Raw genomic sequence first — 15,042 nt, forward strand, 5'->3', positions numbered from 1 at the left:
AGATCACACTTTTAGCATAATATAAATATAAGGCAGGATAATTACACTAGACCTCAAAGTTGCACAAATGACTGCGATGGGCACCAAGGCCTTTGAGCCATCTATTGCACTACTGTGATCTAGCTCCCCTCCTACCAAGTCAAAAGTAAGGAAGAAGGCCATGTATGTTCTTCTGGAATGACCATCTGCAGGAGGGAATACATTTACACAACATCTGAGCAAGCACAACTAATTGTATAACTATTTTATGTTAACATAGTACCCTAACAAGATCTTGGCTATTATATTATACCTAATATTATAATAGGTAAATATGGATGTAAAAACAAAAACATAAAAATCGTAAATCCAGATTTCTTTCAAATGCATGATCTGATTATGGTGGTGACATGTTTACATCTATATGGAAAACAAAAAGATCCAGAGATTTTTAAAAAGCTACCAACCCAGAGTGTGGCTGACTTTCGGAAACACCCCCAATATGCCTAAAGCATTCCTTGCACTTGTGCACAAAATTTTGTTAAACTGAATTCCTTCCCTCCCCACTTAGTGTTACATAAACAGAAGTCTATTTCGATGTAATAGAAAAATGTAATTTTGTAATAGAAAGATATCATATACTCACAGAGTGGAATACTGTATAGCCATCACATTTTAAACAATCCTGCAAGAAGCATAATTCTCCCTCTAAATGAGGTGCAGGTCTTCCCATATTTTACTTTGTAAAAAGGGGTGGGGGAGTTCTTCTAGTTTTAGTTTGGAAATGGTGCGGATCCAGGGTGGGTAGAAATTGGTTCTGGGCCTTGCTTGCATTTACCCAATCTAGTGCCAACCAGATATCTTGAACGTTAACTCCTATAATCATCACTAGCCAAATCTGGGGGGCACCAGGTTAGAAAAGCCTGATCTAGGACAATTTATACCATTCCTCTCATTGCAATGAAGAGAAATGTATGTACTCTTTGGTATTAATTCAAAGCACTTCCGAGTTCAAAGACACCCACTTACAGTCACAAGTGAAGGTGAGAGGTTCCTGCAGGCTGTCATAAACCACTGTCACTTTCAAGCTGATTCCATGGCCAAGGTGTTCTGGGCTCAGGTTGACAGCACTCCAAACATAACCAGTGAGGGAATAGTCTTTGGTACTGTAACCAGATCTTAATCTGTGGGCAAAAAGAAAAGACAAATCGAATTAGTTTCCATCACTATCCCAAGTCAATTTCCTCTGGTGTCTCATAAAATAAAATGGTTACAGTGAACTTCCAAAACCATGGGATCTTGATCTGCAATTTTCACCAATTGTGGATTGTTGCCCATATTAGTAAATGGTGATGTTATTAAATGACAGTGACATGTTCATGTCACTGCCATTTAATAACATATGGCATGACATCTGAGTTTTCTCATATTCCCATCTGGTCTTGGAACGAAACCCCAATGTAAACAGCAGGCCCATTGTATTGCATTTTACAACTCCTCCCTATACCAAGTGGAGGGGTGTATGTGAAAGAATACATGGCTTAAAGATTTTTGAGTCCTTGAATACTGATGGAAATGTGAGGCTGTTCACCACTTGCCAAACTGAGGAAGATATTCCCATTGCTCCAAGTTTTCTATTGCCACTGCTGTATTCCTAACAGATGTTAGATTGCTCACTTACACTTGGTCTAATTTTAGGCATGTTGAAAGAGTATGTAAATAACCAAGAAGAAAACAGTGAATGAGAAAAGAGAAACAGAGAGGAAAGGAGCAAATTATACTGGCTGCCCATCAAAGAGATGTCCTCTCCCTAAGAATGGTATAATTCTGAGGCCAGCTTTCCTCACCTTGGTGCCCTCCAGAGAAAATGAAGTTCAATTCCCATTATCCTAAACCAGGATGTCAACTCCAAGTTGGGGGAAGCTATCTTAACTAGACCAACAGACTGAAACTTTCTGTTTTGAGCTATTTTTTTCAACTCATTATGTTGGTATTTGTCAATATCTTTACTTACATGGGAGGAATATCTCCACCACCTCACATTATTAAGAATTAAAATGGTGAAAGGGGGCTTCCTTGGACATTACAAAAGGAAAGTCATGTTATTCTATTTATATTACTGAATTTTTATTGCCAGTGATGGGATGATACACTTGTGGAATTTTCTGCCTCAAGTGCTAAAAAAGCTTGGCTGACTAAGGGACAAAGTACCTTTATTTGAGTGGGTGACCATTTGCTATTCCATGCCAGACAACAAAATATCTTGGAGCACACTGTTACTGTAGGCTGCTTTACTATAAATTGCTTCCAAGATTTATAATCCCTAATTGATTCACCCACATCCAGTCAATGGCAGGCTTAGATCTTTTCCACTAAAGCCATTGCACAAAAATAATGCAAAATGCAAATAAGATTGTTTCCCCGGCCATAAGAAATAAATTCAGAACAGCAATTAATTTCTCAGGACAACCTATCTACTGAACACATGAACGCACATCCGCACAGTGGAAGATTCTAATCTCAATGAGACCTTGTCTATCATACACTAGTACTTACACATCCAGCATATGGCAGAAGGCAGCTACTTCTTCATCCTTCTCTTCAGAAACCTCAAACAGCTCATAGCCATTGGCCACTGGATGATGGCAAGAAGTGGCCTGATACCAAACAAAACATGGAAATCAGGATAAGAATGTCAGTGAGTTAGAGTTTCCGGTATCCATCCACACCCCATGCATTGTTCAGTCTAAAGTCTTTTATTTTGTTGTATATCAATATACACCATTTGTCATTTAAATCTAATCAATGGTGACTACTGGAGTGCCAATGTATTGGTTGCTAAGAATGTAGACTGAGTTGATGAACACAGGCATGTACATTATAAAAGCAGATATAGTATTGTTCCTTCCGTTTTATCATACCACTTTAAGGACTGGCTGCAGTGACATAAATATGGGCTGAATTACAAGTTGGATTCATATTGCAGATGTAACATCTAACCAGGGAAGGAAATCTGATTGGGGGGGGGGAGAGTTCTCAATTTATTTTTTAGTTCTTGATGCAATGCTATGAAGACAACAATTGCATTTTTGAACCAATGGTGAGATCATCATTTCAGCAAAGGGTTCTGCAATTATTTCCTGCTTTAGAAAAACAGCATTATAGATCCTGAGCTTCAGAGACCTCCTATGAACTAATGTGATCCATGGTTGCTGGATGACTGTACATTAAGTAAAGGTAAAAGTTTTCCCCTGACATTAAGTCTAGTCGTGTCCGACTCTGGGGGGTGGTGCTCATCTCCATTTCTAAGCCAAAGAGCCAGCGTTGTCTGTAGACATCTCCCAGGTCATGTGGCTGGCATGACTGCATGGGGTGCCATTATCATCCCGCTGGAGAAATACCTATTGATCTACTCATATTTGCATGTTTTTGAACTGCTAGGTTGGCAGAAGCTGGAGCTAATAGTGTGAGCCCATCCCCAGATTCCCCAGATTCGAACCACTGACCTTTTGGTCAGTGAGCTCAGCTGTTTAAACCGCTACACAACTGGGGGCATTCTAATTTTGAAAATGGAGATTTACAGCCCATACTGATTCATAATTTCACCCACTCCATATTTATTTGAGTTGTTTCAAATATTTATGAATACTTTATTGAAAAAACTCTAAATAGACATTCAGGCAGTTGCAAATGCAAATCCAGCATGAGTGAGCCCTGCTTTAAATCAGAGGCAGGAAAGATATTTTGGCTTACAACTGTACGAAGCACCAGGCAGCACAGCTAATGGCAAAAGATTATGAGAATTAGCATCCTCAAAGATTTCCTAACCCTGCTTTAGCACAGGGGAAAAGAAAGATGTCTTTTCAGAAAAATTGTTTCCTCTTTTTTCCCCATACTTCCACTTCGGCATCCAAGTTTGGAATTGAAAGCAGAAAAGGCTGTTTTTACATTTGGTTTGAATATTAATTTTCCTCTTCACGTATCTTGAATTGTAGTTTTTTTTTTTTTACTTTAATTACATAATTGCTGTAATGCTGATCAACTAGCTGGTGTTTTATTTTTTGAGAATTATTGTGCCAATTCAGTACAGGTCTTCTAGTATCAGTTCATGCAATTATAAATAATTACTTGACCTACTTTTTCTAAGGGAGATGAAGTACATATGGGGGTGGGAAGAGGACGGTTTTCTGCCTCTCTTGACCATCCTGCTGGACAACAGCCTGTCTTTTGTAAGTGTCATGAGGTCAATCCTCTTTCAGGTGGTTTCAAAGAAATAGTCCCTAAAATCAAGGTAACTGGAGTTTTATGTAGTTAGTGTTGTCTCAAAGTTCCTAAGAGCTTTGAGGCAGCACAAAATCATAACAAGTAAGTAAATGCTGATCAATAAGTGCAACTGTAACTAAATGGAACAACAGACTACAGGCAAAAATAGTGGCCCTGGTAAGCATGTGTAAGAACTGCTAGTAAATAGACTACAAAACTGATAAACAAGAGGAATCACTGTTCAAATTAGCCAAACAAACTGAAGAGCAAGAGAATAAGATAAACAGTAATAATCCATTATGAGGGAACTGAACATAAAAAGGCCATGTGGACTGGCTTTGTTTTAAAGATTTTATCTGCAGAAGAAGCTAGAGCAGAGTGTTTTTAAACTTTTTTTCGTGTCAGGAGTGACTTGAGAAACTGCAAGTCGCTTCTGGTGTGAGAGAATTGGCCATCTGCAAGGACATTTCCCAAGTGATGCCCAGATATTTTTGATGTTTTACTATCCTTGTGGGAGGCTCCTTTCATGTCCCCGAATGGAGCTAGAGCTGACATCCGAGCTCTCCCCGGGTTGGATTTGAACCAGCAACCTTCAGGTCAGCAACCCAACCTTCAAGTCAGCAGTCTGGCAGCATAAGGGTTTAACCCATTGCACCATTGGGGGCTCCATATGCAGAACAGAGGGCTTTTTCACTGAGAATGATGGAAACAACAAACCGTAGAGGAGAATATTCATAAAGCTCTATAACATAAAAACCATACAATGCAGGAGAAAATATAATATAAACATACGTATTTTGCTCATAGCATAATTCCACAGTGAATAACTGGCTAGTCATTTCTTCAGCTACAGTATGACCCCCCCCCCCCCATATCCATGTGGGACACTCCCTAAAATAATACCGATCTGCCAGCATTTCAATCCAGGACATAATAGCAAAGTTTATTAATTTTTGTTTTGGATTACAGCTGGTCTCCAAGGTCAGCACAGCAGTTATAGTGCATGTTAAAACACACATTGTTGACTGTTTCTTGGTGACTTGAAACCTCCGCCAAGACTTATTATTTGCAGAATGTGTGGGTAGGTATTTATTATATGTCAACTCTGGCTGAATTATTTGTCATTTTGTTTAGACAATAAACTTAAAAATAACAAAATTGTGACAGCAACACAACCAAACACTTCCTTTCTCCATTTTCCAAAACTTCCACTTTGTTTCCAAATGCCCCTGTAGGATAAGGAGGAAGGAAGGACAGAAACACACAGAGTGCCAAGCCCAGCCAAAGAGCGAGCACATGGTCTCAGGGCTTGAATTCACTCCTTCAAAAGCAAACAAAGACCCCACTGTCAGGCCAATTAACCCACCGAACAGTTAAAGGCCCGAGGAATGAGGGAAAAGAGACAGGGCACACAACAGACACTGAAGACAACTTTAATGCTCTTTTATAATTACTTCCTTGCACAGCAAAGGCAGGACGCAACTTACATAACCTTTGCCAGTAGCTCCCGACAACATTTCTCACTGGCCGCAGGGGCAGCTGGTCCCGGGGAAGTCGTGTGACGATGGAGATCTTGCTTTTATTTATATCCCCGAGATTCCAGAAGTATTTGTCATCTACCCTTGTCCAAAAATATAACATCTTCGAAAAGCTAAATGAAGGGGAAATCCCTGGGTGCATCTACATTGTAGACTTAATGCTGTTTGACGCCACTTGAACTGCCTTGACTCAATGCTATTTTTTCATGTCAGGAGTGACTTGAGAAACTGCAAGTCGCTTCTGGTGTGATATAATTGGCCGTCTGCAAGGACATTGCCCAGAGGACGCCCGGATGTTTGATGTTTATCATTCTTGTGGGAGGCTTCTCTCATGTCCCCACATGGGAAGTTGGAGCTGACAGAGGGAGCTCACTCACTCTCACTAGATTCGAACCACTGATCTGTCGGTCAGCAGTCCTGCCGGCACAAGGGTTTAACTCACTGCGCGAATGGAGGCTTCACTCAATGCTATGGAACCATGTGAGCTGCAGTTTTCCAGGATCTTTTACTTTCTCTACCAAAAAGAGCTGGTGCTTCATCAAGCATTGACCTCTGGCAGTTAAAGTGGTATCAATCTGCATTAATTCTACCGTGTAAATGATCTAAGTCTTGCTAACCCCTCCATTGGGAAGATAACTTAGAAAGAAGAAGAAATTATCCAAGTCTAGAATCTTTTGCTCAGCCTTTCACTGAGTATTCTAATATAGCAAGGCAATATAGCAATATGAAACTGACTGAAGAGGAAAGGCTAACATGGATTGTAAACATGATCCTTGATTTTTGTTCCCTTGCAAACAGGAAAACAAGCATGTCCCTCTGTTCTGCATATGGGCAGTTTCCTTCCTGTGCGATCTTTCAGAAGTTATTGCTTCTGGGAAGCAGATGCTCCAACAGCCAGGATGGACTCACATTTTTGGAGTGAAAGGTTTGGGTTTTTTAAATTAAAAAAAACCCCAAATACTGCCTTTCCTTTAAACTGCTATGTTTCGGGGATCATATTAATAGCACCAGAAATATACAGAGTCTGGTCCTTTTGAGGCTGACTGTCAAGGCTGCTTGACACATACCAGCAAACTTCAGCAGACACAACAGGAATCATTCATTCTAGTGGTGACATTGAAGTCAGGATAATGAAGAGGAAATGAGCTCAGAATCTGCTTGTCCCCTACAGATCCCTTCAGGGCATCTGATTTGTGTCTGTCTCCATGGGAGCTTCACCTGCTTTTTTACCAAAAAAATGTCATTTTAATGTCAACTGGGGAAAGTGGCAGAAGAATTCCAAATGAGAAAAGTTTATGCTCTCAAATTTTTCCAATTTAACAAAGAGAACCCTGAATAATCATTTGTCTTTTCTCCTTTTTTCAGCTGCTTTAAAAATGCCCCAGTTCCAGTCTCTCTTCCAACTTTCTGCTGTTGTCCTCGACTTACTTCCACTCCTGGAAACTTCCGTCAAGGTACAAATGTACAGTAGATTCTCAGTTATCCAACATTCGCTTATCCAATGTTCTGGATTATCCAACGCAGTTTGCCTCCCGCCCTGATCCTCAGCTGTTTCTCTAGGCAGCAAGGATTGAACTTTTTATGGATTTAATTTCCAACAATGTTGTTACTGTAAGTTCATTTTATGCAATTCTATCTTTATTTGTAGTCATTTTGTTAGTAGCCAATGTTTTTTTAATCAATGTTTTCAATATATTGCGATGTTTTGGTGCTAAATTCATAAATACAGTAATTACTATATAATATTACTGTCTTTTGGACTGCTTTTGCAGTCAATTTGTTGTAAAACATGAGGTTTTTGGTGCTTAATTTGTAAAATCATAATGTAATTTAACGTTTAATAGCCTTTTCCTTAATCCCTCCTTGTTATCCAATGGTTTCGCTTATCCAACATTCTGCCGGCCTGTTTATGTTGGATAAGTGAGACTCTACTGTATTTTGCACTCAATTAATTCAACAGGGGAAGAGGAGAGGACAAAATCTTGTTCCACTTTCTATTTTTGATGTGTGTGTGTTATGGGGGGGGGTCACATTAGAAGGCTCGGGGGCTACATGAGTCCCCCCTCCCCTCAGGAGACTTTGGAGGATTGAATTGGGCTGTTTAATGTTTATATTTAAATGTTCTGACATTGTTTTAAATTAGCATTGCATTACGGTATACTTACTGTTATATTTAATGAGTATTTAATGTGAACAGCCCTATAGCAGGGGATGGTGAGAGCTGTAGTCCAGAAAGCTGAAATCCAACACAACTGGAACTTGGGAAAGACTCATATAGTGTATCAAAACTTTTGTGTGGGTCTCTCAGCTATGCCTCAGCGGAAGGACCTCGGATCTTCAAATGCATGCAGGAAGTTACCTTATACTAAGTTGGAGCACTGGTTCATCTTGCTCTGTAATAAGAATTTTGACCGGCATCTTCTATCTAGAGATCCCTGGCATTCCTGGTAGTTTCTGATCCAAGCACCAACTACAACTGACCATGCTCAGCTTCCACATTCAAGTGAGATCAGGTGGATTCAAGGAAGTAATGGGGTAATAATGATTAATATGATCTTACCGGATCTGCTGATATCCTCCAGTTCTTGTTGAGTGCTGCATTCTTTCGTCCACCGGACCTGGAGATATAAGTCCTGGGTGGGACCTGAGGAGGCATAGTCTTGCTGCGAGCAACCGGCTTCCCACTACTTTCTTTCTCAAAAATACTTCTCCCTTCCTTCCAGCTCCAAGTGGCATCCCTCAAAAGTTCAGTGTCATAAGTGGACTTGAGGTTGAGCCGAGTAATAGCATCATTGATGCCATCATAGTCTACTGTGCTGTATGGGTCTTCCTCTGAGATTCTACGCCCTAGCCATTTCCCATCAGGTCTCTCCTGGGATGAAGAGAACATGTTGATATCGTTGGGTTGGGACTCTTTGAGAGAAGCTTGATTCACTTCTGAGGTGTCCCAGATGGCAATGCGAGGAGGCAATGGGGGTGGAGAAAGCTTCTTAGGGGAGCTGCTGCCACTACGGTTCTGGCAGGATGTGCTATTGAGGGGCTCATTGAGGAAGTCATGCCCTGTGCTATCATAGATATACAAGTAGTCACTAGAGAGAGGTCCCTTCAACCAAGGTTGGCTCTCTGGCTCAGGCAGCAGAGTGGATGAGGTAGTATTACTGGTTTCAAAAGCTCTTGAAACCTCCTGGCCAGAGAGGGCATTGTAATTAAGAGTTGAGTCTGAGCCAGATAGGCTTCGCATGACCTTGATATTGTGGCAGTCATTCCTTACAGCAGGTTTGTTGTAATCCAGAATTGGATCATCCCAAGAAATGAGAGGCTGGTCGGAATTTTGCTTGGCTTGGCTCTCCTCTTTGTCTTGCCTCAGGCGGGACAGGGCATCATACTCCATCTGCAGGGCTTCCGCAAGAGCCAGCTCCTTGCGGCTGATCCCCACAGACTCCAAGGATTTCCAGTGTTCTCCATTGCCTCTAGTGGCAGACATCTCTTGGAAGATAAACACTGAAAACAGTGACTATGGGATGCTTGGTTCAACAGTTAAGAACAAAGTCATGCTGCTTAACCAGCCACCTGCAAGCAAAGAGACCAAAAGAAAATGTAAACACACCAACTTTTGTTAACAATGATTAATTAAGAAACAAGTTGAAACTATGGCTCATGTCAATACATGCATCATATCCAGAGCTTAGAAGAATTAATTTTTGGGCTACAACTACCATGCAAGTAGTCACGATAGCTGGAGAACTCCAAGAGCAGAGTTTGTGCACGTGCAAAGAATCCATAATTACTGTTCTAAAGTTTTAACAGTAGAAGTCAAATTCAAGGCCAGTATGATATTGATCCTATGACCCCAGTATGCACTCACTGTAAACACATGTCCCCTCAAGAGGGCATGAATCAGATTAAAATCTAGCATTGGACCTTAAATGGCTGCTTTTTGTTCACACTGAATCTTTGACTCAGATTTGCCTAACCAACTGTTGACATGTTCCAGTGCTGTATGTAAAGACACATTAAGGCTCTTTACTTGGGAGTGAGCCTTACTGGGCTCAGCTGGAATGACTGGGCTCAGCTGAAATTTTGTATGCTGTAAATTGTAAACAAGGCTATACATATACACAGGGCTGGGGCACCCATGACCCTCCAGGTGTTGAGAAAATACTATTCCCATCATATCCTCAACAGGCTAGGCTATCTCAGGCGCTGATGGGCATGGGAGTCTCACAGTATTTGGCAGTCTACCAGTTCTTCAGCCCTGCCTTAATGCTGTAAAAACAAACTCCTATGCAAATCAACAGCTATTCAAGTCATGTGTTACTAGGACACATGCACAGTTTCATTTTATGCTCTTTGTTTTATGGTTCAAATCTGGGGAAACGAGGAGAACGAAATTCACACAATTTCTTTTGCTGGCTCTGCAGTGACCACAGAGTTTTCAATGCTAGCTAGATCTCAACTCAGCTCACTACTGTCTTGTGCTGGAATTCCACTTGTTGAAATGAAGCATAGACGACGAGACCTGTGCCAGCTGGGCTGGAAAGGCAGCACAAAGGAAGAACAATATCTCTTGCCTGTTCTCAAATGGCTACAATTCATGTTAATCATTCTCAAAGAAATCACAAATTATTCGTTTTATAAGAGCAGAAGTCTCTGTATGTCTCCAATAACTTTAAATAGATGTTTCCTGCATTATTTCAAATGAGCATGATATAGGGGCTGGGAAGGTGCAAAGTTCAAGTTCAAGTCTGCCATGAGCTACTAGAACAGTGGTTCTCAACCTTCCTAATGCTGTGACCCCTTAATACAGTTCCTCATGTTGTGGTGACCCCCAACAATAAAATTATTTTCGTTGCTACATCATAACTGTGATTTTGCTACTGTTACCAACTGAAATGTAAATATCTGATATGCAGAATGTATTTTCATATACTGCACCAAATTTGGCAAAAATACCCGATACGCCCGAATTTGAATACTGGTGGGGTTGGGAGGAGATTGATTTTGTCATTTAGGAGTTGAAGTTGCTGGGATTTATACTTAACCTACAATCAAAGAGGATTCTGAACTCCAAAAACCGTGGAATTGAACCAAACATGGCATACAGAACTTCCTTAACAAACAGAAAATACTGGAAGGGTCTGGTGGGCATTGACCTTGAGATTTGGAGTTGTAGTTCATCTACATCCAGAGAGTACTGTGGACTCCAAACAATGATGGATCTCGACCAAACTTGGCACGAATACCCAATATGCCCAAATTTGAACACTAGTGGAGTTTGGGGAAAATAGACCTTGACATTTGGGAGTTATAGTTGCTGGGATTTATAGTTCACCTACAATCAAGAAGCTCCTTAAACCCCACCAATGATAGAATTGGGCCAAATTTCCCACATAGAACCTCCATGACCAACAGAAAATACTGGAGGGATTTGGGTTTCTAGGACCATCAGAAATATGTTTTCTGATGGTCTTTGGTGACCCCTCGCAATCCTCCCAGGGGTCCTGACCCCCAGGTTGAGAAGATCCTGGACCAACTACTCTTTTTCAGCCTTGCCTAACTCACAGGGCTGATGTGAGGGTACAGTAAAGAAAAGAGCATACATGCCTTAAGCTAAATAGGAAAAGCCAGTAGAGAAATGAAATGTTTAGAAAGAAGGACTTGAAAAATAGAATGTAAGTGTTATAATGCAACTTTCAAGTCAACAAAAGCAACAATCATGCATGCCTACAGATACTGTTGAATGCAAGGACTGAGAGCAATGCTGAGACTTGCAGTCTAACAAGAACTGGAAGGCCACATGATTTCCACCCCTGAAGGAGACCACGTCACTGTAGCAAAAGTTGAATCTGCTGTCTAGATTAACAGGGACACCTGTGTGTTATATGGCCTGTGAATCTGGATGGGCAGAAACAGCATGCTGGAGCCCCTGCCTGATGCAGATCATAGTCAGCACCATGCTTTAAACACTATTATTGGTGGAGCAATCAGTCCATTGGACACAGTCCAGGACAGAGGGTGTGTGCAAATCACCATGCAGCTCAAATGTTTACAGACACTTAGAGCGCCCTTGAGCAAAAGTTCTCCCCTTTGTCACTGCCTTCCACCTCCCCTACTTCACAAGGTTGCCATGAAGATGAATGCAGTGTTCTGTGTATGATTCTCTCAGTTCTTTGGAGGTAGGGCAGCATAACAGTACTGAAATAAGGATATAAATACAGTAGAGTCTCACTTATCCAAGCTAAACGGGCCGGCAGAAGCTTGGATAAGCGAATATCTTGGATAATAAGGAGGGATGAAGGAAAAGCCTATTAAACATCAAATTAGGTTATGATTTTATGAATTAAGCGCCAAAACATCATGTTATACAACAAAACTGACAGAAAAAGTAGTTCAATACACAGTAACGTTATGTTGTAATTACTGTATTTACGAATTTAGCACCAAAATATCACGATATATTGAAAACATTGACTACAAAAATGGCTTGGATTATCCAGAAGCTTGGATAAGCGAGGCTTGGATAAGTGAGACTCTACTGTATATTGATCTAAACACCAAAAGAAGAATTCACTAATATCCAATCAAGATCTCCTGGTGTTCCTCCCATTTTGGGAGCAAAGGAAAAGGAAGCAAAGATGCTGCAGCACAGATTCAAAACACTTTGCTAGAAGCCTGGCGGGGGATTAGAAGTGGTGCCCTATTTTGCGGCATCACGGAGACTGCAACCTCCTTAGTCGCCTCGCTAAATTCCATCAATCTGTGCCCAAGGCACTTAATTAATAGTACTCTGCCTCATCAAAGCAGCTTGCTGTGATTTCCATGGAAGCGGGGTGGTGGGGGACTCAGCATTTTAATAACTCGAGTTCTTCTTAGGCAGTAAAACAGCTACACTGTAATGTTCCAGACGGTTTAACATTTACTGTAACAAGTGTTAGGAGATAACAACAGATACTAATACTGGCAGAAACAACAATAAAAACACCAATGGCAGATACTGTAAGTAATCTTGGGACGACTTCCATAGACCATATGGATGTGATAGCAAGGGAAAAAGATGAAAAACTGACTCAGTCTAGAAGACAAAGTTTAGAACCCCTGGCACCATAGATTCTGAGAGCTTCTCTTCGGGATATTCAGTACCAAAATCAGAATCATTTAATGAGGCTACCGATATAAAGTACAAGTTGCTTTGAACCAGCCATCTCCAACTTGTTGCATTCCAGATGTATCAAGACCATAGTTCCCAGGCAGTGTGGCCAAGGAATGAAGGGAGTTGCAGCTCAAGACTTTGGATGAATGTCAGATCTATAGGAAAGTCATCATAAATTTTCAGTTATGATGAGCAACACTCATGGTCTGTACAATATACAAATGTATGGTAAAGAAGTAAGAATGGATCACAAAATGCATGTTCAGATCATATACAAATCTAGGATCTGGAAAGACTGATAACTACTGCACAGCAGAGCTCTTGCTTCCCACCATTTTACACCATTGGCTATACTGGCCAGGGGTGCTAGAAGCTTCAGTTCAACATCTGGAAGATTGGGTGATTCCCATCGCTGGTTTAGAAACAGGGATTAGGAGGGGAATGCACATAGATCAGAACAGAGTATAAGTATGACAGACAGACAAGTCAAAGTTTGATTCCTGTCATGTCCAGTTTAAGGGACTAATCTGAAAGAATTTTCACCTGACACTCTAGGGATGTATACCGAAGTTGGACTGGTCTAGCAATTGAACATTATTTCAACCCTGGCAATTAGGAGTCAGCTCTCCTATCAATGGTTGAATAGAAGAGAGCTTTTCAGCAGATGTTCTTTGTTATCTGGTTGCACAACAAACAATGCATGCTGATTTATTTATTTTAATTTTTGCATGCCTGTGAAAGGCACAAAAGTCATTCTGTATTGGCTATGGATGAGGATCCTCTACCATCACCAAAGAACTACAGGCCAGTATATTAAGGGAATGCAAGGCAGGCTTGGTGGTCCTCCAAGGAGAGGGGAGACATAGGTACAACAGCATCTGTAACCTGACAGTTGCTTCATTTTGCATAGTGGTAGGACTAGTCCTGATAAAAAAGTAAATCCGAGTAAAGATGTACTTAACAAAATTTATTGAATGGAAAGATGTACAAAGATACCTGAGAACAGTATAGCCATGATACTTATTAATCATCTACCTCACACAATGCATTAGTGGTAGTTGTGTACCTTCAAGTTGTTTCTGACTTATTGCAACCTCAAAGCGACCATGTCATGAGGTTTACGTGGCAAGATTTGTTCAGAGGGAGTTTGCCTTTGCCTTCCTTTGAGGCTGAGAGAGTGAGACGTGCACCAGGGCACCCAGTGGATTTCAATGGCAGAAAAGGAATTTGAATGTTGGTCTCCAGGGTTCTAGTCCAATGCTGAAACCATGATGCCATGTTGGCTCTCACACATGTAGAAGATGCACTAAGAGTCCTTAGTCCTCAAAAGATCTTTTCGATAATCACAGGCAAAAATAATTCAATTGATTTGGAAGTTCACTCTTCTAGTATCCTGGGCAACAGAATACCCGTTTCAATGTCTTGGATTTTCCACTTAGTCTCAGCAGTGGAAAACAGCTGCTTGTGTGGTCTGTCAGGCCCACTCCTTCTTCCCACCATGGGGGAAGCCTGCCTGGGCTGACCTTGGATCTAAGCCAAGGCTTTCTTGCAGCATTTATTAAGGTTTTCCTTCTGATACTCTGTTCACACTTTGCTGCTCAATGGAGTAAAGCTGGCATGGTCACACTTGTGTGACAACTAAATAGGCTCACCAATGTACTGCTGGCCCTCTCAGTCCTCTTGTATGAAGAAGGACTGTGCTCTAAGCCACTTTGTCAGGGGCAAAGATCCTTTAAGGCAGGGTATAAATTGTTAATAAATACCCAAACTAACAGTTACTTGTGAACGGGATGAAAGTTCCAAAGAAACTCGAACATTATAGTACAACTGCATAGGCCGCTGTAATTGAAGCCATAATGTGAGCCTGTCAATATGGCTAGGACCAACTGCTGGGCGGGGAGGGGGGTGTTAAATCCCATAGCCCTTTTCCCCTAAAAGTTTAGGCCAATGAATTTACAAGCAGATGATGTGAAAGATTCCTGTCTATAACCCTGGATGTCTGAGATCAGGATCTCAATCCCTAATCACACTATCTCAGCCTAAGATGAAGACAAGGTCACACCTGTGGAACAACTCTTGCCAAGAAAACCTTTGGGTTGTCATAAATCAGAA

General features: G+C 41.1%; 1 protein-coding gene across 3 annotated transcripts in view; it reads right to left on the bottom strand.

Moving 5' to 3' along the window:
- Positions 1-15,042, bottom strand: part of pik3c2b (phosphatidylinositol-4-phosphate 3-kinase catalytic subunit type 2 beta) — a 107,231-nt gene that overhangs the window by 70,206 nt on the left and 21,983 nt on the right. For all 3 annotated transcript variants that reach the window (XM_062978514.1, XM_003220408.4, XM_016993265.2), the window contains exons 2-4: positions 8,341-9,350; positions 2,536-2,636; positions 1,009-1,163 (exon numbers count right to left, since the gene is read on the bottom strand). In XM_062978514.1, coding sequence (XP_062834584.1) covers positions 1,009-1,163; positions 2,536-2,636; positions 8,341-9,264 — 1,180 coding nt within the window. In that variant the 5' untranslated portion in view covers positions 9,265-9,350. The remainder of the gene's footprint in view (positions 1-1,008; positions 1,164-2,535; positions 2,637-8,340; positions 9,351-15,042) is intronic.

The sequence above is a fragment of the Anolis carolinensis genome, chromosome 4 (genome assembly GCF_035594765.1).
Source record: "Anolis carolinensis isolate JA03-04 chromosome 4, rAnoCar3.1.pri, whole genome shotgun sequence".
Lineage (NCBI taxonomy): Eukaryota > Metazoa > Chordata > Lepidosauria > Squamata > Dactyloidae > Anolis > Anolis carolinensis.